Source organism: Centrocercus urophasianus, unplaced genomic scaffold (assembly GCF_019232065.1).
Source record: "Centrocercus urophasianus isolate 14NV4802_14NV808 unplaced genomic scaffold, USGS_Curo_1.0 seq_28, whole genome shotgun sequence".
NCBI lineage: Eukaryota > Metazoa > Chordata > Aves > Galliformes > Phasianidae > Centrocercus > Centrocercus urophasianus.
This window is the reverse complement of record NW_024884844.1, coordinates 12,621,831-12,647,515: the sequence shown is the minus strand read 5'-3', so window position 1 is coordinate 12,647,515 and position 25,685 is coordinate 12,621,831. Positions and strand designations below refer to the sequence as shown.

The 25,685-nt window shown below is 43.8% G+C and overlaps 1 protein-coding gene across 2 annotated transcripts in view; it reads right to left on the bottom strand.

The window, feature by feature from the left end:
• EPC2 (enhancer of polycomb homolog 2) overlaps positions 1–25,415 on the bottom strand; it is a 40,962-nt gene extending 15,547 nt beyond the window's left edge. The window contains exons 1-6 of one of the 2 annotated variants that reach the window (XM_042827216.1): positions 25,236–25,415; positions 12,085–12,244; positions 3,928–4,073; positions 1,525–1,731; positions 648–796; positions 253–385 (exon numbers count right to left, since the gene is read on the bottom strand). In XM_042827216.1, the coding sequence (XP_042683150.1) occupies positions 253–385; positions 648–796; positions 1,525–1,731; positions 3,928–4,073; positions 12,085–12,244; positions 25,236–25,388 (948 nt within the window). In that variant the 5' untranslated portion in view covers positions 25,389–25,415. Of the gene's footprint in view, positions 1–252; positions 386–647; positions 797–1,524; positions 1,732–3,927; positions 4,074–12,084; positions 12,245–12,772; positions 13,116–25,235 lie in introns of those variants that run through there. The other variant, XM_042827217.1, reaches the window with a different exon arrangement.
• Between the last annotated feature and the right edge of the window lie 270 nt (positions 25,416–25,685).

Here is a 25,685-nt window from a genome sequence, read left to right as displayed (position 1 = left end):
TTGTCCCTTCACACACAGCATTGGTACTCTTGCATCACCTTATAATGGAAGGAAGAAAAAAAAATGTGAGAAGAAAAATGAAAACTAACACAAAGCTGTTGTTTGGTGGATGATGGCCAATTCTTTTAAAACTCAGGGGAGAAAAAAGCTAAATGTTAAACACAGCAAGCATATCAATCTGCTAGGCAGTTTTCTAATGCAAACACCTGCAGGGTACAGGAAACAGGAGACTTGAAGCAGAAGGAAAATTACCTTAATTTTACATTCTTGAACTTTGTGATGATTTCCATTATGAAGAGTGGATGCAGTTGTGCTCATTTCCTTTTCAGGTCTGTTAAGCTTCACTTCATTGAGAATTTCACCTCCATAATCACCCAAATGGTATCTTTAAAAAAATATTAATAATTAAAATGTAATAGAGAATTTCCACTGGCAAACGTCAGAGCGACAAGGAACAGGTTTTCATGCAGCCTCTTTGCCTTTCTGTTTTAGCTTCTCAAGTCTACATAAGCAATATTTGCCTTCAGCCATGCATGTGTGCAGAAGACGAGCATCCATACAGGAATAAATCACAGGAGCTGTTTTCAAACCTATTTAATGAAAAGTGAAATCTTAAGAGTTCTAAGTGACATCATTTGCAAACTTACCTTTTCTCTACAACTTCCAACGTTAAATGCAATAACTCGCGTTTTGTCTTCTCTCTCCTCTTAATCATCTCCAAAATTGTTATGGCTCTGCTAAACTCTCTTCTTAATTTCAGCATCTTCTCATAAGATGCTTCATCGTTCTTTCGATTCTGTTGAAAGATTAAGCAAATTTTATGTCAAAAGCAAAACCCATTGGGCATAACTGGCACCAGTCCAGCAAAAAAAAAAAGTTACATAATACTGCTCAGAGTGAGAGCCAATGAGATCAGGATGAACTTCTCAAAAAGCCCAATCTAGTTGGGATAGACAGCACAAAAAGCAAAAGAAAATCTTTTCAGTTGAAAAGGAACTCTTCAGTCATTTTCCCCACGTTTTCTCTCGCTCAGATTGCATCCCAGCCCAGAGGCAGCTCGTCAGAAGAAGGAATTCAGGACTTTGTGCCCAAAGGTTTTCTTTAACCCTGTTTCTGCACACGATAAGGTTGCGTGCATCTACATACACATTTATCATTATTCTGCATTCTGTATCAGATCTCATTGATAATGCTAGAAATACAAAACCTGAATCGTTTACCAGATGGTAAATGGAAGAGTTTCCCCTTCTTTCACCAAAGCAACATGTGAGCCTATAAATTACCCTTGGACTTCCAGCCTTCCAGGAAATTGTCACATTGTAGATAGACACAGAAAATTAACATGTTACAAACTGACCACATCATCTAACAGATTTGAAACCGAGGTGGGTCCTCCAATATTGCAACTACTGATACAGACAAACAACTGTATCAATAACTGCAGATAGCCACGCACTGATTCTGCTAGAAAGAAATCAAATCAAAATGGTTCCCAGCTATATAGGATTGAAAATGGCAAGTTACCTTTCTTGTCTGCATCTTCTCAGTCCTCCTCCGAAAGGCAACATAAGGGTCGTTGTTGGTGGAGCCATCCCTCTTTTCCTGTTTGATTTGGGGGATGAGGGATGGCCCTCTGCAATTCTTACGCTTTCTTACCCAGTAGTCATATACAGCCTTAATAAGGTAGTCATCCTCATTTAGCAGCAATTTAGCTTCCTGAAGTGTAACGAGCTGAAAGGAAAACGTGAAGGGCTTGAGATGGGGTAAAGCAAGGAGAAAGTCACCACACATTCAAATGCCTTGCACACTTCCTAAATAAACTCGATCCTTTTCTAGCCCAAGGGAGAAGAGTACTCACCTAAATCCAAACAGACTGTCCTAACTTAAACAGTCCCTGACTTTTCTGGATCAGCACGATCAGCTCTCAGAACCCTTTGAACAAGTCTACAACTTTGTCTACTCTTCGTGAAAATAATCACTTCTGATATCATTACAAGCACAGGGCTTAAATGACTTACTATCAAATCATAATCTGAAGACTAATCACTGACTTTTTTTTTCTTTCCCCTAAATAAAGAGGAAAACGCTTACTGGGGAGACATTACTAACATCCGACTGCTTGCAGTTTGATGTTGTATACAATAAAGAACCCTTCAGTGAAATCAAAATACGTTCTAAAGCAAATTGCCACCATTATCTTTTCCCCAAATAATTTTTATTTTGTGATAGAAAAGAACAATGATCTTCCATATTTATCACAACCCAGGGATACACAGACACTCATTTCTTACACAAGTCACTTCAGTGGGAGGTAGTTAAAACACAGGTAATTAAATAATTATATTCTTATCATGTGTTCTACTTCTATACTGAAATCATACCTAGTAAATGTAAAAGCCATCACTGAGTAACTAACATATGAGTTTAACACATTCAGATCTTAAACCAACTTATTAAATAAAGAAAATAATCTCTATTATTACTTAAAAGAAGCCTGACAGAACTTCATCTTCACCACAGTTTGAAGAAAATAAACTTGAATTTCAACTTGCAGTTTTGCAAGCAGCATTTCAAATTATGTTAAACCTTGTCTCTACGTTAGGATCATCAGAAAAAGAAGCAATACATTTAAGAAAAAGAAGGCCATCCTAAGTCTAACCACTGCTTCTGTGGAAGCAGTAGCTGCAGCCAGAATAAAACAAAACCCAATCTATAGCAGAAAGAGAACTAAAAAAAGGACCTGCTCATGGAGGTGGGTGAGGGAAAAGGAGGTTCCTAACCCCCTGTACTTATGACAACATGCAGCATTACAGCAATCCTGCATCTGTCCTAATGAGAACAGACATCAGCCTGGTTAATCAAACCAGTCTTCCGATTCTTGAATTTAACTTCATTACTCAAGCAATCAATAACAAAAGCAACATAAGGAGAAAACATGAAAAGTGTAACCAGCTGCTTTAACTGAAAGCCAGGACAGAGGTATCAACAGCAAAGCTCCACAGGACCCAAGTGCTAGGTACTCAACAAGCATCATTCAGTGTATTTGATTTTTTCTTCATGTAGTAACATCTCCTTACCCAACCCTCACTGAGCTCCCCAGAAGAGGCAGAGAACACAAGATCTTGCCTCTTACAATGTAACACCAAACTACATCAGGTTAAGCAACTGTGGCAGAGCTACAGATCCTGAAGTAGATACTTCACTCCTTCATAATGCCCACCTTGCTGAGAAATAACATTGTTTCAAGCTAACCTATCAGAACCTGGTCCTTCTCAGGTAGTTTTTGAGCCATGTTTTGGCTTTAAAGATCCTTCTCCAGACAGTGGTCTCCTGAAACACCTCAAGAACTTCACTAAAACATATTAGCCTCCTTGTGATAAAATAATTGGCAATTCATGCTTGCTCCTAGAGCATAGCTTCCTTTCTTACATCACTGCATTTTATACCACAAGGGTCCAATCTCAACAAAGGCTTTGCTTCACTGTCTGTGCTTCTAACCTTCAAACTGAAGACAATGCCCACAGTGCCAAGCCAAAAAAAAAAAAAAGAAAAAAAAAAAAGATTTGGATTCTGATATGCTCAGATCTGTACACCTACCAACCACTGTCAGCTTCTTTCATGCCAATACAGGTGAAGCAGATTCTTTCAGTTGTCCCCTTCTAATATATCATGGATGGGAATTAGAATTTAAAACCATCTCCTCCCATTGCCACTGCACACACACACCACACACACCACACCCACTCCTCCTCCTATTTTCCTGCTACCAACAGTGACAATAAGTGACAGCAGTGCAATTTCTGTGTGCCTGCAGTCACACAAGCATACTTCTCCAGTTAGCAGCACAATTGAAAAATGAATGAGAACTACTGAGCAGAAAACTCACAGGTGAGAATACTTAAGCCATTTGTTAACATAGCAAAATACCTGACTAGAACTGGCTTTTTCAAGTCTGTCAATCATTATTTCAAACTGCAGTGGCTTGATTTCCATCTTCCGATTTAGTCTGTTCAATAAGGTTTCATCCTCAGAGTCCATATCATAATCTGGCTGTTCATTGTCCAGATTAAAGGCTGAAACAAAAACACACAGGCACAAAACAAGTGAATACAGAAGCATGCATTCAATAGTCAGAAATAAAAAACCATCATCAATCAAATTAGCAGATCTCCACCATGACACTTCTCTCTTTTTGCTACAAGTGTGCCCACATGGAAGTATTAAAATAGTATTTAGAAGTTTCTCGTCTTTGTCTTTCTATATAAGGGCAAGTCTCGTTCTCTTTTAATGTGGTTTGAAAGGCAGAAAGAAAATAAAGATTTTCTTACAAAAAGCTATCATAGGAGCATACAAATTTTACTGTCTCTTAGCAAAATAAAAGCAAAAATGCTTCTTAGCAATATTACAATGCAACTCTTCTACAGGAAGCTCAACAATTAAGACAATTTTTAGTCAAATCTCATACTTACAGAAAAGTACTTAATTTCCATTGCCCATTTTAAAGCAACTCAACTAAATAACATTACTAAAATACTTCATAAAGTAAACTTGTTTCAAATACAATGCTGTGTAAAATCATAGAATGGCTTGGGTTTAAAGGGAATCTCAGGTATCATCCAGTTCCAAGTCCCTGCCGTGGCAGGACTGCCAACTACTAGATTAGACTGCCCAGGAGCCCAGCCAGCCTGGCCTCGAGTGCCTCCATGGATGAGGCACCCACAGCTTCTCTGGGCAGCCTGTGTCAGCACCCCACCACCCTCTGAGTGAAGAATTTTTAACATCTAACCTAAATCTCCCCTCTTTCAGTTTCAATCCATTCCCCCGCATTCTATTGCTATCTACCTGTATAGAAAGTCGGCGCTCCTCCTGCCTGTAAGCTCCTTCCAGGTATTAGAAGGTCACAATGAGGTCTTCCCACAGCCTTCTGTTCTGCAAGTTAAACAAGCCCAGCTCCCTCAAGTTTGCATCACAGGAGAGGTGCTTCAGCCCCCTGATCATCTTCGTGGCCCTCTTCTGGACCTACTGCAAAAGCTCTGCATCCTTTTTGTGCTGGGGACCCCAGCACTCTAGATGGAGCCTCATAAGGCCAGAGTAGAGGGGGGACAATCTCCTCCCTCAACCCACTTCAAATCCTCTGTTAATGCAGCCCAGGATACTGCTGGCCTTCCGGACTGCGAGCACACACTGCTGGTTCGTGCCCCACTTTCCATCCATCAGGACCCCAAAGTCTTTCTCTGTAGAGCTGCTCTCTAGGAGCTCATCTCCCAGTCTGTATTCATACGTACAATTGCCCCAGTCCAAGCGCAACACCCCACACTTGGCCTTATTGAACCTCTTTAGGTTCTCATAGGCCCATATTTCAAGCCTGTCCAGGTCTCTCTGAATGGCACCTCTTCCTTCTGCTGTACTGACTGCACCACTCAACTCTGTATCATCAGCAAACTGCTGAGGGTACACTCAAACCTTACAGTCCAAGTCACTGACAGAGACATGGAAGAGCACAGGGCCCAAGATGGACATCACTTGTTACCAGCCTCCACCTGGACAACAACCCTCCAGCTACAGCCATCCAGCCCATTCTTTACCCACTGAACAGTCCACCCTTCAAATTCATCTCTCTTCAATTTAGAGATAAGACTATGGTACAGGACCATACCCACAACCTTGCATAAGTCCAGTTAGATGATATTATTTGCCCTTCCTTGGTCCACTGATGCCATCACTCCAGCACAAAAGGCCACCGGATTGGCTGGGCACAATCTGCCCTTGGTGAATGCTAGATAAATTCTGCTGGGAAGTCAGGTGTTGCTTTTTCTCCAAAACCAACTCAATTCTAAATACACAGAATCATAGAATTGCTCAGGTTGGAAGAGACCTTAAAGATTATCAAGTCCAACTGCAACCTCACCATACTCCCAAACTCTAACAAATGAGAACACGAATCTTTCTGTATTCTACAAACAGTGTGCTCTCAACCTTACAGCAAGGCTCCTATCTTTATTACAGATCACCCTATTCATTCTCCACAGTTAAGCAGTGTTTCTGGCCCTATGAAAAGCACAAGTATCGTTCAGCTATCATAGCAGGACATTTCACGAAGAGCATGAGAAAATCCTGAACAACAATAATTCTTATTAGGTGCAATTAAAGTTTCATATCCAAACTCAGACGGGTGAAATATTAACCAGAACACTCCAAATAATTCAACCAACAAATAACTGTATTAGCAGCACTGAAGCTTCGTGGCCATACATTCTATGTGTATTAGACAACAAACCAAAGCCCCAACTTTTCTCTTTCTTCTTAAGTCACAGCTATACTTCAGCAGCAGCTTTGAGGAACTCTGCACCCAAACTCCCCGGTGCAATTTGAGGTGATGCAGGTAACAGCAGAACCATGAGAATAACGCTATAAAATAGCTTCAAGGAAGTCAGAGCATTCTGTTTCATATGGTACAGTCGACTAGTATGCAGTAACACATTCCTTCCACATAGCAGAGCAGCCTAAGAGTGCTTCTTCTCTACACCCATGCAATAACTTAGCCTTAACCACTGCCAGCATGTAAAACAATTTATTTAGCCTTGCACAAAAGCTGAAGAGGCACTCACACTCAGATACAACATGTCAGAAGTGCCAGGCAGCAATCCCTTACTGTTTTCAGCTGTCAGCTGCTACCTCCCTTCACTGTACTAATTCTGAGTAGCACTTAATCAGAAGACTTCTCTGGCTCAACACATACTGTAAACATGCTCTAAAAATATATTCCAAGAAAATAATATTACTACTACTGCAGTACAATTATGTTTTAATTGGATTATTTGTAGTGTTAATTCAATGAAGTGGCCATGCAGATGGTACGAAGGCACATTCCACTGTTATTGTGCCACAATTTTGTCCTGGTCTAGTATTAAATAGGGAGGTTGGTGGTCCTGCCTGTGGCAGGGGGGTTGGAGATTCATGATCCTTGATGTCCCTTCCAACCCACTCTGTGATTCTACTGGGCATAAGACCCACAGCAGCTCTTCTAAAAAACAAAAGAGAAAATCAACAGCGGCACATCAGATTGACACTTCTACACTTTGCACTGCTTGCATCCCACTGCTTCAGTGATGGCTGCAGAAAGCTAAAGTTGAGATAAAAACTAAGAATATTATTTAAAATACACAGCTCTGTAAGACTGTATTTATTTAAAAAAATAGAAAGAAAATCGCTCCAGTGTGCAGGGTAACAGCGAGTAAATAAACAGCCAGTAAATAACCATCAGCACCCATCCCCAGCTGCTCTTCACTGAGTTCCAGGAGTCCTGCCTAGCAGCTGGTGCTCCCCCTGCCATCAGTGCCCCATACTGCGCTCCACTCTGGACTCTGATGGTCTCAACTTGCTGCTTTCCCCAAAAAGGAAATTGCACAAGTTCCCCTGAGCCTATAAAACAAACTCAATCCTAACGTGCAGTGTAAAAATCACACTCAAGCAACCCCACTTAAGAGAGATAGCCTCTCTGGAAACCTTGGGCCATCTGTGCTTTGTGAGGGCACTCCAAGCACTACAGCAGGTCTGTGCTCCACAAGCTGTGTTGAAGCAGGTTTCCACGGATGATCTCAGAAGGCCCAGAAACCCATGAGAGCCCAGAAGAGGCACTGTTTGTTTACCCAAAGGCACAAAAACACCCAGCCCATTACCTGTCAGTAGACAAACCAGTAATTCCTTGTGAACAAAATGGTAAGTCAACTTTTTTTTTTTTTTAAAACCAGAGCATCAGTGAACATGGGGAGCATTGTGACAGAGGAGATGCTGTTCACCCGTAAGCTGGGAGCACTGCTTGTAAACCTGCCCTCATTTTCACACTGAGGAAAGAAAGAGTTGCTGGAAATCCCTGAGCCATGCATGTCCCAATCACTCTGCAGGCATGTTCAGCTCTGGGGAGATGTGAGTGGCTTTCTGCTAAGGGAGGGAGCTGAGCCCATTTGCAGATGTATCCAGCAAGCAGCAGGACCAGCTGGAGGCACATGGAGCAACCAGAAGTGGAAAAGGAGGAAAATCAGAACCTCCTCCTTTGGCTATTACACTGGCTCATCAGCTGTGCAACCACTGGTGAAATAACATGTCAAATCCACCTAATTTCACAAATAATTTGCTGATAAAAATCTCGGTACTCATTTCTGAGACTTGATGGATTAAAAAAAACTAAGTGCTGAAAAACAGGAAATAATAATCATTAAAAAAACCAACACAAAAGCAAAGCTCTACACCATAATTTCCACAAAAATATTTTGACATAATCAAAATGACAAGATACAGAAGATAAAAGGTATCCAATATGCACTTGTCAGGAGCACTGAATAAATCTAGTCTCATCTTGCTCCACAGAAGCATACGGGTAATGTCAGAGCAGCAGCAGCCTGTGCCACACACACTGCCTTTTATACGTTCTACCAATACTCTTCTTCATCAGGCAGTGCTTCTCACACTGTTTGTCATGACCTGTGCTTACCAACACAGCTCAGCTGAAATGAAAGGGAGGCTACATGGAGGCCACAGGTTAATGATGCGGAGGCAATGGAAATAACAACTGCATTCCAACAGAATGCATGATTATCACTCTTCAGCTGCTACATGCAATCACAAGGAGTTAATTAACCCCCAGCTAGCTTGCTACAGCTCTGGGATGCTCACCGAAGCCCCCTCTCTCCCTGAAGTTTGCCCACTGCTGCTCTTTCAAACACACTTAGTGACATCCTTACTCCTCATTTTTGCTTTTTCTGAGCATAGAGCACACTGCACTGGTTCCAGGAAAAGCCAGTTTCCATCCTGGAGCTGCCCTCAGTACACAGGTGTTGTGAGCTGCCCAATGTGGTCACTCACCACTCTGCATTTCTGCACCTACCATAGCAACAGATGCAGCTGCTCATTAATGCCTACAGAAGTTTGTGGACTACTAGCCTCAGTCTCAGCAAACATAGTATTTCAGACACCCTGCTAGTGGCTAGCATTTTAGAACCAACCAATGTGACAGTTCACAGTTGCAAGCCAACTTTCTACAGCCCTTTTTCCTGGTAGCTCTTGAGAGATTCTTGTGGCTGAGAAATGAATGTTGTTTTCCTACTCCAAAGCATCTGTCCTTCCCCACACCGCATGTTTATACGCTGCGCTGAAGAAAAGGGCCTCCACGATCCTATCACTAAGCCTCACCTCAAATAAGCATTCAGAACTTGTTGGCTTGCTAATTGCTGTTGCAAAACTACCATCCTAGTTTACACCCTTTGCCACTGCAACCACTCCTGATGACAGAAACTTTCACAGAGGGATTGGCTTTTATTTACTTTAGCTCCTCTACATATTAAGTTCATATTAAACTATGCAAATGCAATTTGTTTAGAAGTTAAATTACATAAAATAGGGTTCAGTGTAGCTGAATTATCTTATTTAGTTTACTTAAGAAAATTAAGGCTGTGGTTCAGCAGTCATTAAGCTGACCTAGGTGTGAGTTATAACTAAACCAAGCTCTTCCACCAGCTTTCCTCCCCAGCAGCCATGAGTTCTTTCACATTCCTTGCACCAACCTCAGCAACCACACGCTGAGCCAAGCCAGAGAAATGAGAAACCCACAGTCCACCTAACCAAAGCAAACTGAAGATAAGCCTACTGCCAGATCTGCTCCTGGGTTGCTCCCCCAGAGCACAGCTGCTTCAAGGAGGGTGCTGGCATTAAGAACCAAAGAGCAGCACTGATCCTGTTGGCAGCAAACACATCTGTGCTGACCAAATGCAAATGAAGAACCACATCATGGTAATTATATCCAAAGCAGTTAACAAACCAGCAAACCACCACCTCAATAGCAGGTCTGTCTGTAACACTGGAATGAACCAGAGCTTCCAGTGCTCCCCACCTGCAACACACACCTCCGCAGGCAGTACCATGCAAATACCCACTTTACATGTTGGCCTGCAGCCCCCAAAATGTGGAATGTGGAATTAGTTTTTTAAAAAAGCAACTCTAAACTATGAGAAATACACACTTTGTTAAATGTGATTTTTAATTTTAACAGAGTAACTAGGCTGCACCTCACACAACATAACAAAGAGTATTCAAAACTGCATTTGAAAAGATCCGGCTACATTACCTACAATAAAGCATTAGATGGTTATCATTACTCTTTTTACTAAAACAACTTACATGCAATAGTATCAGCTGCAGGACCCCCTCTGGGGTGTTTTTTTATTGTTGGTAGTGGGTATTTTTTGTGTATGTCTGTGTGTGTGTCAGCAAGAAACAAACTTTCCTCTAGTTTGAACTAGTGGTACACATAAAAGAATTATTCTAGTAAAGATTAACATCCTCATCTATAAGATGAGCTGCAAAATTAAAGGTTATTCATAATTTCTTAGTAATAACTACAAACACGGAATGTAGCACACAGCCACTTGTCACCTCATGGTTTATGTAGCTTCCACTGCCAAAGCACGTACTGTTACTCTTCTTGCTTTCAGCATTAGAACAACTGCTAAACAGTGACCACAAGCCAAGCATAAAGCAGCTTTGTATCACACCTACTGCAACCAGGCTACATTGGAAAACTATCCTGAAGCATTACCTGATTTTTATTTTCAGCTCTAATACCTTCTATTATGTCCCCAGAACGATCAAGTCTTAACAAGACAAAGCACACGACATTATATATATTTAACACTTTTAATCCTGTTTGTTAGCAGCATTAACAGCATTTCTGGCAATGTCCAGAAAAAAAACGCAGCTTTGTTTCAGTTTAGTCAACCTGCCCTGCTTGCAGGTTTGTTTCTTCAACTGAAAAAAGAGAAGTATCCATCTCCTTTAACTCACATCTTACATTACCACCATTATCTCTAATGTATCGTGGAGGATCTTGAGCAAGTTATTTCCAGAAACCTTTTACTTTGTAAACACTTAGGACAAATAGGGGACTTCACCATGCTAGTGAGAAATTACCTAAGGATCCTCAGTAGACATCAATGTTTGGGCTTAAGTATCTTTGCCTGACTTCAAGCTCAGTTGCATATGTAACAACAGCAGAAGGCAGACAAGCATAAAATGCTTTCTCTGCTCCAATCTCCTTACAGATAGCAGCCTCTTCTTGGAGACAGCTAAAAAACGTGATGAACTGCTCATCAACACTTCCCAGCAGCGTGTCTGCACAAAACCCAGAACAAGCAAGATGAGTGTACTTCCTTTTCTAGATATTCCAGCACACCTCTGTCAACCGTCTTTCCAATGTAACCACGAAACAAAGACATGAACTGGTGATAAGAGAAGTTCTCTCTGCAGAAACTCGGCGCTCAACTTGTGCTTCAACACACAGAGTGATAAATCACTGCAATAACTGCATCTGAGGGTGTGCTACAGAGATTAACTCTGAGGGAAGTCCAAGCCACAAAACTACCCCCTGGAATGACATGCTGCAAAGGACAAACATGACTCCCTGCCAAGGAACAACTATGCTACTGAAACATAAACGCTTGTCAACTGAACACCCAGAGACAACTATGATTAATTAATTAGGTCTTTAGATCTTTTGAGACCCAGTTCCCCACAGAAAGGAAAAAGCTTTAGCAAAATAAGAGGAAAACACAAGAACTCCTGCTACGCCCAAGCAGTGGAAAAGTAACATATATTACAGCAAAAAGCCTCACCACTAGCCTAACTGAAAATAAACCTTCCAGAACTTTGCTACAACCAGTAGAATCAAGGCTGATTTCCTTTCAAAACCTCTTAAATTTCATCTCCATTTATACTGAACTTCTGAATTAAAGAGTTTTGAATCAATTTTTGGATTGACAGAAGACAAGGCTTGCCAGTTACCATACTTCAACATAAAATCAGTACAGAGCCCATAAACAAATACAGTAGGAAAAACCTCACCTTCATCCTTACATTCTCCCATAAACTTACAAGATAAACTGGAATTTACATACACAGATCCCCCCGGGTTTCTGAGTTCTCTCAGTTACTCAAATTGCAGCAACATGGTCCCTGAGCTTGTATGAAGATTAGTTAATTTGAATTAAAGGAAGAAAAAAAAAAAAACCACAAAACCAACATTCAGAAACTTACGTTGAATGTGAATGAACTGCTTTGGTTGCTTAAATTCTCCTTTATACAAACGATTGTAATAGTTCACATTGCTCTCTGCTTCAGGAACTGGGATAACCATGCTCTCTTTCTTTTCTCTGAAAACTTGTTGTGCTGAGATAGCCCGTTGCAAGTGATGTTCCTGCAAGACAAAGTGAAGAGTTTATTTCACAGAAGTATTTACAAAGACAGTCATCCCACTCTCCTACTCTTTCCTCAGGTTTGTACGCAAATTCCAGATAAGAGAGTCAGGCTTCCCCATATTTTAGAGGACAGCAGGATGTTTGCTTTCAAGTTAGTGACAAGAGATGGATTCTCCACACCCAGGAGCCTAACAGATCTTAGAGCTCTGAACAGATAGCTGCTCAAAGCACAAACCTCCTACCAGACCGTGGAAAAGTCACTCCAACGACACAAAACACCTGTTTGGTTCATATCAGCTCTGATTCCCTAACTCATTAAAAGTTACCATGTAGAGAATGTATGTAAAACCAGTTAGCATATACATTAAGTCCTTTAAAGCATTCTTACAAACAGTATCACATCAAAAGAATAGCTAATCCCCTCGTTCCAATTTTGCCAGCAGTTCCTACGAGCTTGTTTCTTTAGAAGTTCAGACAGTTAAGTGACAAAGCATCCTCAAAGTGAATCACTTGAAAACATGGACTACCTAAACAGGTATCACTTCATTCTCACAGGACAGAAGACAGAATTGCCATGGAATCATTTCAGGTGAAAGCCTCGCAGCTTAGCGACTCTTCTCTCAAGGAGCCAGGAGCCCGCAAGCATCCTCCTCCATTTCCTCCGTCTTCCTGGACAGCTGTACTCTCACTTTCAGCTCCAAAATTTGAGAGAAAAGATGACATAGCAGAAAATCAACTCAGAAATCCATTCTAAAGCTCAGCTCTCCCCAACCTACACAACCTTGCTGTGCCGGCTGCAGGGGCTTCAGGTTATCTTCCAACCATTCCCATTCAACCAGTTGCTAGGAGCAGAATAAGCACAGAATCACAGAATGGCCTGGGTTGCAAAGCAGCACAATGCTCACCCAGTTCCAACCCCCTGCTGTGTGCAGGTCACCAACCAGCAGCCCAGGCTGCCCAGAGCCACATCCAGCCTGGCCTTGAATGCCTGCAGGGATGGGGCATCCACAGCCTCCTTGGGCAACCTGTTTCAGTGCCTCACCACCCTATGTGTGGGAAAACTTCCTCCTAATATCCAACCTAAACCTCTCCTGTCTCAGTTTAAGACCATTCCTCCTTGTCCTAACTCTATCCACCCTCATAAACAGCAATAAAGCTTCTAGTGCTCTCTTTCTGGCTCCCTGAGGGTACCCTCCTCACCTGCAGCTGCAGGGATCACCCTGACTCACATATGGGACACATCCCCAGCAGAGCAGCCCAAGCTTCAGCAGATTCTGCATCACGTCTGGTGCAGAAATTGTCTCGAGAACAAGACTTCTCCCTCTTTAATTCAGCAGAGCATAATTTACAAAAAGAGCACTGAACAAAAGCCTATCCTTAAAAATACATTGATGATTTTTTAAATGAATTACACCCTCTTAAATATTAAGACATCGCAGAACTGAAAATAATGCAATTTCTGCAAAGTTAGAATATAACAAATCAGTGACTGGAAGAGCAGCTTCGGGAATCTCCGTTAGCAGATGAAGCAACATTAAATCAAACCATCAGGCTCCCAAGTGAACGCTACCAGAATTAAGACCGGAGTGCGATCACATATCTGGCGCGACGTGCTGGAGTTAAAACACGCTGAATAAATCTGTCATTCCAACCACGAAGCTGTCTGGGAAAGCTTCACATTGCTGAGCAGGTAATTCAGCTGAAATAAAATTTGTTTCATTACTGAGCTGTTTTCTGTGGGCATCCCTGGAGTCGCCTGCTAACCGCACAGCGCAGTGCTGGCAGGGAGGGCACATGGAGGCTGCCTGTGCAACTGCTGCCTCCGGTAATGAACGAGTAGATGAGTAAATAAGGATTCACTTCCATGGAAAGCAGGAAAGGAGGGCACACAGCAACCAAAACTCAAAGCATGCTGAGGCTCTGCGAGCTGCTCCATGGCCCACTGAACAGCACAGATGAGTAATTCCAGTCTCAGTTTCCATAACACTGCTGGTAGGTGTGCAGGGAGTTCCCAAGGAAAGCCTGAAAATAGGTGTCAGTGTTCACTTCACTATACAATGTCTTCAAGCATGACACAGCCTTCAAACAAAGAGCTCTGGAAGCACTACTGTCACTCAATCAGTAGAGCTTCCAAAGAAACAGGTACACTATATCATTTTTGCAATCAGAACTGAAATAACTTTCTACTGAACATGAAGTTAAGGAAAATACAAATTCCAGCCCTAGAAACTGTTCTGTTCAAATGCACCCTGAAGATACATAAATCAATGAGTCTAATTAAATGGCTTGACTCAACCCAAAGACAGTCTTTAAGGTCTTAACAATGCATTTAGCAACCAACACACAGTGCACTCTTTTGCCCTCTTTTTCTCTTGAAAGGAAATCACCACCTGTACCTGGCTCTGCAGCAGGGGAGATGCAAAGCTCTCACACACTGAGGGAGCAGGAAATGCAGAACGTGCTGCCGTAGGGATTAAAAGGAACATCTGTCAAAAAGTCCTTTATCCTTTAAGTTCACACGACTCTTTCCCACAGCACTCCCCTGAAATAGTTTCATCATACTTTCAATAAACGCTCTAATTTTCTGGCTGAGCGTGTTTGGATCTCCCTGTGGTTAAACACCATCCTCACACTAAAAAGCTGATCTTTGTCTTTATCATGAAACTGTAAAAAGCAGTTCCTTATTGGACACAGTTCCCTCGGAGAAACAACTTCAGGACATACTGAATACAACTGGTCCCTTCTTCATCCCTTCAATTACACCTCGCAGGCAACAACCAAGCACTTCCAAACAAAAGCTATGTCACCACCTTTAGACTACCTGTCCCATTTTTTTATTGTTGTTTTTGATTTTGTATATACATTTTTAATCTGACAATCACACCTGCTTACATCTGTATCTACCCTGCAGGGCAGAAAGGCAGACCTGGGACAGCATGATGCAGTACTATAGAGCTTCAGGTCACACCATTCTCCTGAGGTATTCCGAAGACAGTTGACTTTAAGGACAGAAATGTTACCAAGAGGAACAAAGCACACCCCAGCCTAGCTGTTAACATCAATTCTTCTTAAGCAAATGCCTCTGACTCTATTGCAGCCCACTGCAATTGTAAGCACGATGGCAAAGGAAAGTGAATATGGTAACAGGTTCAGCTACTCTGAATGGGTTTTTTCTCTGCTAACCCTAGAGCCACCTTCCCTTTTACCTCCAACCAAAAAAGGAATTAAACAAGAGCAGCATGAGTAAATCTTACCAAAGTCTAGTCAGTTGATTTGCCCAACACCAGATGCAAATCAGGAATTGCTATCAGTGAGCATTTTTATATTTAACATACGCATTCAGAAACAGAAGTTTTGGTATGAGATCAGCAGGCTCACCTTGCAAGTCTCAACCACAGTTCCAACAAAAAGTTTCAGAGACATCTGTAAACAGCACCTAAAGAGCAGTGATCTGAAGCTCAAAGGCTATGCTAACCAAGTGCAGCCCTGCTGTAAGTGACAGCCCTACCTGCCTCAGGAACCACAGGCACTGACTCCTCTACTCCTCATCACTGAAGAGCAAGCAGGTACCCAAAAAAGCCAGGGTGCCTACAGACCTTTTTTTCCTTTCTTTCCCCCTCTTCTGACCTGGGAAGGAAAGCAGTTACCTGAAACAGTCACATACACAGCATGAAAACACCACAGAGATTTTCAGCCTCGAGACAGCAATGAATATCTTAAAGAAACTCATAGCTTCATTTATGATTTATTTTGAAAAGCAAACACTTTAGTGAATTAGCATATAGAGTTGTTTGGGCTTTTTTGGTCCTGATCCAACAGAATCTGTTCAGTCATCTGTGCTGTTTCCTCAGGTCATGGTTTCCTCAAAAGGTTCTCTCTGTTACAAAGCCATGTGGAGAGCCAGGCAGACACAGCATCCAAACCCTGTACCCAAAGCAGCGTGCTTTACAGGATCAAAGCTCCTTCCCCAGCTGCCATGCAGGGTTTCTGGCTGGCTGTGGGAAGCAGCTCCAAAAAGCCAGCAGAAGACAGCGTGGTGCTCCCTGCTTGCAGGTGGAAAGGGCTCACAAAACCACTTAAGTTCTCTGCTGGCCAGGCCGTGTTTTCCCAGTGCAAACTCCCCCAACTTCTCCTTTCACAAGAATCATTCCCCACTCCCCATGCTGTTTTGCCTTCCTCACTGCCAGATTACAGGGCTACAGGAAAAAAACCAAAACCATATTACTAACAGGCTGCTGCTACACACAGCCCAATGAAGGAGGGCAGCAATGTGAACCACACTGCATGATTTCACCCTACAGACTCACAGAAATCCCCACACTGGGTAAGATTTGGTAAGATTTTTATTATTTAGCTACTTAAAAGGCATTCTATTTTTTGTCCCATGTTAATAAAGGACCAATAAAAAGAAAAAAAAGAATCAGCAACAACACGTCTGTCATTGTCTTCCCTTCTCCAGCTCACAAGCTCCTTCTCCAGCTTCATGACCCACAGTGTCACGAAGCAATACCAGTCACAGCTGGAAGCCAAAGATGAGCTGCTCTCTTTCCATGTGCACCTTGGGGACAAACCCCCTGGAAACCACCTCAAAGATGCTGATGGAGGCTGAAATGATACAACACAAGGGCCATGAGAAATACCTGAGTGAGCTCAACTTCCCTGGACAACGCTTGGCATCCAGATACACGGGTCTGCAAAGGAGCTGGAGGAAGGAAGGGAAAAAAAAGAGAAGGAAGGAAGGGGAAAAAAAAGGAGCATTTTGTTTCCAGGTGCCATTGCATCCCTTTTAGAGAGAACTGTTATAAACAGTTTAACGTTCAGTAAGTGTATTCACTTAGCAGCTTGTGATACATTTGCATGCTCAGCATATAACAGGTGTAACACTGAACAGAAAAAAATGCAAACAAATTGCAACCAAGGAATTACTGTTATTTTCTTGAAAGAGTGCTTCCACAAGTGTAACTGATTGCCCAAGTCAGACAATCAGAGATGCAGAGGTGAACACCTACGTGTCTTATCCTTAATTTTTTAATGAGATTATCCTGCAATAGTAGTTATAAGACTGAGATTTCACAATGAGCCTTCCCCTCTACTTGTTCTCAAGCTGGGTATCAAGAGGCAGGAATGCTTACTGCTAACATGACAGACATGCATTAAAAAAAATAAAACTGTTCCTGGTGTCAAGAGAGCTTACTGTCCTAGCAATGGAGCTACCAGGAGCTTGGGTACAAAAGCAATTTTATCTTCTTCAGAGACACAATTACCTGGAATGTTTCAGATCCCATTTCTGCATTCAAGAAGTAGGTGCTTACTTGCTTGCTCTCTCACCAAACTCCGTGTTTTGTTCTTGTGCTGCTTTTTTCCCCAGAAATAAATTCCTACTACATAAGAACCATCACCAGGAGCCTTTCAAGCATAAACTGCCTCTGTTATGCAATTCAAGGTGGTCTGGCAGACGAGAAGCGTGAGCCTCCACAACAGAAATGGTAGAACGTTGAGATAACCAAATGACAAATCAAAATGTAACAACAGAAACCAACCAGGGAGAAGGGGCAGAAAACACTTATAAATACACCGACTTTGTGTCACAGGGGGATGTGATGAGATAAAAGGAAGGGAACAATCCTTCAGTGATAAGGAGAAGTGTCAGGGAACTGACATGTAACAAAGGGGAGGACGGCCTCCTAGGGCACACCATGCAAGCCCTCAATCCTTGGGATTTCAAATGACACAGATGTAAGAACACACAAAGAAAACCACTGCTGAAGTAGGTGGATTGGGGAGGTATTGGGGAGGTGTGGAGCACACCAGAGGAGGAAGAAATGAGGTCTTTTCCACCCCTTTTCTCACCTCCTTTAAGAGCAATAATTGAGTTTTGATTTCCTTCACTTGTTACACAAATATCACTTCTGCAATTGATCTTCGTTAACAACAGCTTTCATCTCACCTAAATAAAACTATAGTTAAACCTTATGTAAGCACTGTGTTACTTTTCTCTAGAAATGGTGAAGTCAGAATCTGATGAATACACCAAGGCACAGAACTGCTCAAAGAAGTAAAACTGAGGCACAGTGTATTAGCTTTACTGGCAAAATAAATTCCAGATAACCTCCTAAATGTTCAGCAGCCATCAAAATGATCTCTTGTGGGGAAAAAAAATAAAATTAAATTAAAAACAAGATTAATACAAGCAGATTTAATGCTTGTTGATTTAAATTTTTCAAACAGGACATCTCAACTAATGTCAACTGACACGGAAATTGCACAGAGCTGACTGCTGCTGAATTTTGCCAAGCAGGAGCAACACAAAAATCACACCTCCCCTGCAGCTGCCCCAATTATTTCTTTCCCTTAAGCAGAAAAAAAGGGGAAAAAAATATCCCTACCTACATTAGAGATGTTACAGAGCACAGCCTCAACTGCAAAGCCTCCTCGTGAGCCCTCCCATGCAGTGCCCTACCTGCAAGGGAAAGCCCTGTGTAAAGCTGTGGTGAGAACAGCCAGCTCTCCGGATCCTACCACTCCCAGCCTGACACCCAAATGAGTTCAGGCATATTTTGTGGACTGGCATTAAGGACTGCACCCTGCAGCCAAAATGCAACTTAATCCCAATTAGGAGTGTGAAGATAGGGCTGAACCCATTTAACCTCGGGAAAGCAGCCTCAAGCTCCTCTGCTCCCAAGCATGCTACCCCACCTCCTCCCACCACTTCCCCTAAGAGCACACAGCACTTGGTTTTGGCAGCTAGGCAGCAGGATGGGGCTCAGCTCTCAGAGAAGCCCGAGGAAGCAGGCAAACAAGCATCAGGCAGCAGGGAGATGCAGGGTACCTACTGGCTGCAGGCAGCAGTTAGACAGGCTCAGCTGTATCTTGAAAGCACACAGAAAGATAAATCACTCGACATTTGTCACAGGCTGAGCTTATACTTGAAGCAGTTGTCACTGGCTAGCTGATAGGTGTTAATGTGATAAGCCCTAATAAACTGATGATGAGTTTTAAGGGCAAATCTTTGTATTGTTTACCTTCAGCCACATAATTACACCCAGAGCAAACGAAAAGCTGAGTTCAACAGGTCACAGGGAACTGACTGCTCAGATGGGCTCCGAGCCCATCAGCAGGGATTTTCATTCCCAACCACAGTTAACAAAACCCAGCTTAGAGAGCGCTAAGGCTGAAATTACCAAACAGGTCATTAAAAAGTAGAAGTCGCAGACTGAAAGGAAGCCTCTGTTGGCCACAGAAGTATTTTGCAGGTAAAAGCACTGGAGGCAGGGATAGAAAACCACAGCTGAAAACTGAAATAATGGCTGGGAAACTGAACTGGAAACTGCACCTGCAAGGAACAGCACTGTTTGACTCAATGCGCTTCAGTGGGGGGAGAAACACTCAAGAATTGAAGACAGGAAAGCTTTACAAAGAGAACAGAACTTAAAACAAGAAAATCTGCAAGGATTAGAACACGGTGTTATGTTACCTACCACCAAACACTCTGGTAATCCCATCAGCCCCCTAATATACACAAAGACAAGTAAATAGGTAAACAAGTAAACAGATAAAGCTGCTGAACTCAAACTGAGAAGTTAACTTACACTGGGAATAATGCAGCCCCACCTGCACTTCAGCCTTTGGTGTGAACCACACAAAGCCCATTTCTTCCTTCCCCAAGGAAGTCTGCAGTCTTTGCTTTGTGGGGAAATGCAGACTCCTGGGTTTGCTCTGCTTAGACTTTTGAAAAACCTACTCAGGATTTTCTGTTTGTTTTCCAGAATATTTGTGTGGTTTGGATTTCAGCTCTCCTTCGTTTACCCCCTACGTTAGCCAGAGGTGTCCTGGCATCTTCTTTATTTTACACAGCCTCATAAACTACATGGAGGGTTCGACTGCAGGTTATGAGCACACACCCCACACACAGACCTCAAATTTGGAATAGGTTCTGTCCACACATGGAGTCACTTCTGCACAGGTCTCACCTGTTCTAGCATGCACAACAGTGGCATGGAACGATGGTATCTGCAAAGATCTCATTATCTCATGACATTTGCTTGATGGCATATTAAGATCAGCTGTTTTAAATCCAGCATTAGGAAAGTGAAATTCATCTTCTAACCCACCTGAACTAATATGGTAGATAAAAGACGTGCTGACTGCTCTTTATGAACAGTTTGAATCACCAAAAAGCTACACCAATTTCTGTTAAAAAATAAAAATAAAATTATATATATGTATGTATGTATAAGATCCGTCATTAATTTTATTTTTTCTTTATTTTATTTTATTTTTTAAACTAAGAGTGTTCTCATTCCTGAAACTGCATACCTGCTTGGGAAGGCCAAAGGTCCTTTTTTTTCCCCTCATCCAGATCCTTCAGCGGGGAAATGCACACTTCCTACCAGACCACTCTGATCATTAAACAGCACAGTGCAGCTCACAGGGTATCTGCTCCACAGCATACATGCACACTGGCTAAGGAATGAATAGAAAAAAAAGCTGCCTGTCACTTTATCTGGGAAAAGGTACAGCTGCAGCAGCTTGGAAACAGAAAACAGACACTGCTAGCATCTCCACTCAAATCTGAGTAAGAAGATTTATAATGAAAGACTGAGCACTTCGATGGAAGAGCAAACAGACTGCAAAACTCTCCTCTAGATGCAGTGGGAAGGCAGAGATGACATGCAGTTAGGATATCAGTTTCACAAGTTTAACGGTGAAATAACTAAGCATTCTTTTTCTCCAATCTAAGTTAACTACTCTTCTCATGTGATGTTCATTAATGTACTTATTCACCTAGTTTTCTAGTGCTCCTCAAGCCTGTGTGTCTCAGACAGCACCAGGTAATGACTTCTGATCAACACCTCATTACTTGACTGCTTTTCTTGAAGCATCTTCCTAGAAGCCAAACAGGTTGGCAGCACAGCAAGCAACAGAAGCTGACCTCCCTCTGACAAACTGAAGCTGTTTAAGGCTCCTACAGGTTAGCACACGTAGCTCAGTATATATTTGTTAAGTGACAGCTAAAGCTATTTATTTGTGCTCCGAAAGCAATCACCTGCAGCACTTCCATACACAAACTCAGCTGTAAAAGAAGCATGCTTCCCAGTAACCATGTCAAAGCACACCTGGAGCGCCACCAGGAAACACAAGCAGTAGCAGAGGAACTGTTGCACACACCACCAAACTCCCTGATTTCATTGCAGAAAGCAAGTGGAAGCACAACTTCAAGGAACAGGTACCAAATGAAGCCACTTGCTTTTATGCTGATGGTTACTTGTAATAAATAACCTCATCCATCTCCTTATAAACACGATGAACAAAAAAGGGCACGATCTGTAAGGCATGTAAGATTTCAACAATAGACAGGAAGGTCAAAAGCAGAGCATTCCTGAAGCCCGTAACTAACATTCAAGTGTTTATGTTCACATACGCAGCACGAAGCCCCTCTACAGAAATATTATAAAGCAACCATAAATTCATCCACTAAACAGAAATCAGGAGAACTCTTTGGGCATAAGGATGCACAAACTGAAATGCAAATGCAGGATGGGTGCACAACCTCCTTAATGTGCCATAAAATTAATGATCCCTTCTGGCCTATATGCACGTATTTTCAAGTGCTTCTGATTGAACTCTTTCTATTCATGTATCAGCAAAAATGTTCACTGTGTTACTCTACATCAGCAGAAGCATCCAAACAAGGAGTGACTTGAGTAAAATAAATGCTTCTGTCTTCAGAGGAGCAGTGAGCTGCTTCAGCAGCACTGCAAGCCAGGTGACGAACCCTAGTTTCCAGTGCTACAATGGAACTGAATTACCAAAGGGATGGAGAGAATATGAACAAAGAGAAAGCAAGAAAAAAGAAATGCATTCAAATTTACTTTAAAAATACTCAAAATTGAGCATTAAGTGTACGATCAGTAAAAGAGCATCCTGAGGCAATCACACAGAAACCGAGCATGAAATTCACTTCCCATCCACACTGTCAGCATCATAATAACCTGAAGCCATGTCCTTACTTTGCCTTTCAGCACTTCCTCCCCCCCAGACACCCTCAGCTCTGCCATGCAGCATCAAACTCTGCTGTAGTGAGCAACGCTCAAACCAGAACTTCGAGGTGAGTGCTCAGGTACCAGGCAATCTAGTTACTATAAATTACTGCCATTATTACTCCTATCAACTGCCACCATTTCCAAACAACTCCAGCAAAGTTAAATTCACTTCTGAAAGACTTCGGGCTGAATGTGTGTCTCATTAAGAAGGATTCTTCTGCCAGAAGATGTTAGAATGCTCTTTGTTACCACGCATTCAGTCAAAAAACAGATAGCTAGGCAGTAAGAAATAACACAAGGACTTCTCTGCTCTGCAACTTTCCCTGCTTCTAGTTGGAAGGATTCGTGAGATGCATTTCTCACTCACCAGCAGAAAAGCACTACAAAATGCTCACACAGTACCTGAAACTCACAAAAGGACAGCTTCCTACTTCTGCTTAATTATGAGCTCCCTCTTACATGAGATTAGAGAACCCTCACGCTTTCCTACTCAGGTTTAATTCAGGATAAATGATAAACACTCAATAACACAAACATACTACACACCAGAAGCCTAATCCCTTCACAGCTAGAACCTCCACGTGAGCGAGAAGAGCTGCTGATTTGTAAAACGCTTCGAGCGCTCATAAATCTTTAAGATACTTACATGGAAATCATTCTGGGATTTTCATCAAGATCAGATCAAAACAAAAGTCCAATAACGATGCTCACACCCACACTCCAGATGTGAGAACCAGCAGTGTGCTCCAGCACCCTGCCTGCAACCACAGTGACTCCGCACTGCTTTAATTTGTTCTCCAAATAAACTTCAGAAAGAGTTTTAGAAATAAGTGATAACAATGAATCACCGCCAACTTTAAGCTGGCATACCAAATAATAGTACTACTTTAAAGATAATCAGAATGAAATCACACACACACAAAAAAATTAAAAGATGTGAACCGAAGTGCTTTCTTCAATGCAAAAAACTCAATCATGAACAGAGCAAGTCATACACCTCAACTAGAGCAACAGGGCTGTAAGAGACAAGGCAGATACATCAAGCAGCTTTAGGTCTTGAAAATTTGTAAATACAGTTATAGTCAATTGAGGCAGCCCTCAGCTCTGAGATCACCGAGCTGTGTGTGTGAGTGAACACCAGCCACCCCAACAGCTCTCATGGGTGCAGTCCCAGCAGAGGGCTGAGCATAAAAAAAGAATCATAGAACGGCCTGGGTTGCAAAGGAGCACAGTGCTCACCCAGTTCCAACCCCCTGCTGTGTGCAGGTCGCCAACCAGCAGCCCAGGCTGCCCAGAGCCACATCCAGCCTGGCCTTGAATGCCTGCAGGGATGGGGCATCCACAGCCTCCTTGGGCAACCTGTGCCAGTGCCTCACCACCCTGTGTGTGGAAACCTTCCCCCTTATATCCAACCTAAACCTCCCCTACCTCAATTTGAAACCATTCCCCAAGACCCCTAAGTAATGGAGATGTCAGAAGAGAACAAACGAACAGCTCTCTTCCCCCAAAACTCCCTATGAATAACAGCAATATTTCTATTAAAAAATAAAAGCTGCCTGAAGTGAACTTCTCATACATTAAACTACAGCCATCTATACCTGGAAAAGCCTTACCTGCCACTAACACATAAATCTACAGAGAACTGTATGTGTAGCACTGGGTTGAGACCCACCCCACAAATAGAGCAGTCAGCACACAGCAATACCCCAAAATCTCCATCAATGGCACAGCTGAACACCGTGCCCTGATAACGTATCTCACACTGCACCTCTCTGCTGCTTCTCTGATTGCTTCATATCGAGAGTCCTGCAGAACATAACCCCACAGCCACGCTTTAGGGCAGGAACAGAACCACAGAACGGCCCGGGCTGGAAGGGACCTAAAGATCATGAAGCTCCAACCCCACCCACAGGCAGGGCCACCAACCTCCACATTTCATAGCAGCCCAGGCTGCCCAGAGCCCCATCCAACCTGGCCTTGAACACCTCCAGGGATGGACGGGGCATCACAGCCTCTCTGGGCAGCTGTTCCAGCACCTCACTGCTCTCACAGGAAAGAACTTCCCCCTGACATCCAGCCTAAATCTTCCATAACCCCCATTCCTACAGCCTGGCGGAATTTAGCACACCTCTCCTTACAAAAAAGACACAACGCTTTAGGATCAACCCAAACTAAAATTCATACAGCAGCAACCAACCCAAACCTCACCATCACTTCGGCAGCCCACGGGCAGCCGGAGGGCGAGCAAGCAAACACCGTTTAATCAAAAACAACGCGGTCATTTCGAACGAGCCACGTCTGACAAGGACCGGAGGCAGCAGCCGGGCTGCGAGAAGCTCCGCGCCGCCAGCACCGCTCCGCTGCTCCCCGTCCCGCGCCGCCACACAGCGCAGCGCAGATGCCGACGGCGAGGCGCGGAGCACAGCTGCGGGACAGACAGCTGCCGCTCGCCACCGAAAACCCCCAGCAGAGCGAACTGAAGCTTCTCTTTTCCCGACTTAACGGCACGCTCTGCTTGAAAAGCCCCGGCGCTGACGAGCCCGCAGCCGACCGCACGGCAGCGGCACGCCGCCGCCTGTCACACGCGCCGCCTGACCCGCAACCCGCGCCCAAGAGAAGCGGCTGAAGCGCGCTACGCCGGCTGCGCCCGCTCGCTCATTCAGAGACGCGCCTTGCGCCTTCCTCCTTCTTACGCTAGCGTAAAGGCCTCCCCCCGCTAATCAAAACACTCGCGAGTCGGGACGCAAAGAAGATGGCGGAGCAGGGCCCGCTTACGGCGTCGGACAGCAGTTTACGCTGCGCTCTTTGCGCAGCGCCCAGTCAAACCCGTGCAGCGCCGCGGCGGGGAGCGTGCGTAGTGCGCTTGGTGAATGCCGATGGCCTATTTCCCGTGAGGGGAGGGGGGTGTCTGATAAACAATGGTGCCCCCCCTGCGCGGCTCCCTTACCGATTCCTCCTCTTTCTCCATCCCCGTGGGCATCTGCGGCACAGCCCGGTTGATGGAGACGCAGTCGTTGAGGTCGGGCATGTCCTTGCCGCGGTAGATGGGCAGCGGTTTGGCGGCGTCTAGCGCCCGGGCTCGGAAGGAGAGTTTGCTCATTGTCTCCCCCTCACAATAACACCCCGGGGCCGGGCGGGCGGGGGGGCCCTCAGTGCGGCCGCGCCGCCGCCTCCCAGCCGCTCCCGCACCCGGCCCGCACCACCATGGAGGGTCCCGCCGCCCCGGAACAGCTCTCCGCGGGGCCGCCCGTAGCTCACAGCGCACGCCCCGCAGCCCTAGATCCGCGCCGGGCTCGCTCGATCCGCTCCCTGCGCCATGGCAAACATGGCGGACATTAACCAAAGCGGCCAGCGATCCCGGCAGCCACCGCGAGAGTCGGGGGGGGGGGGGGGGGGG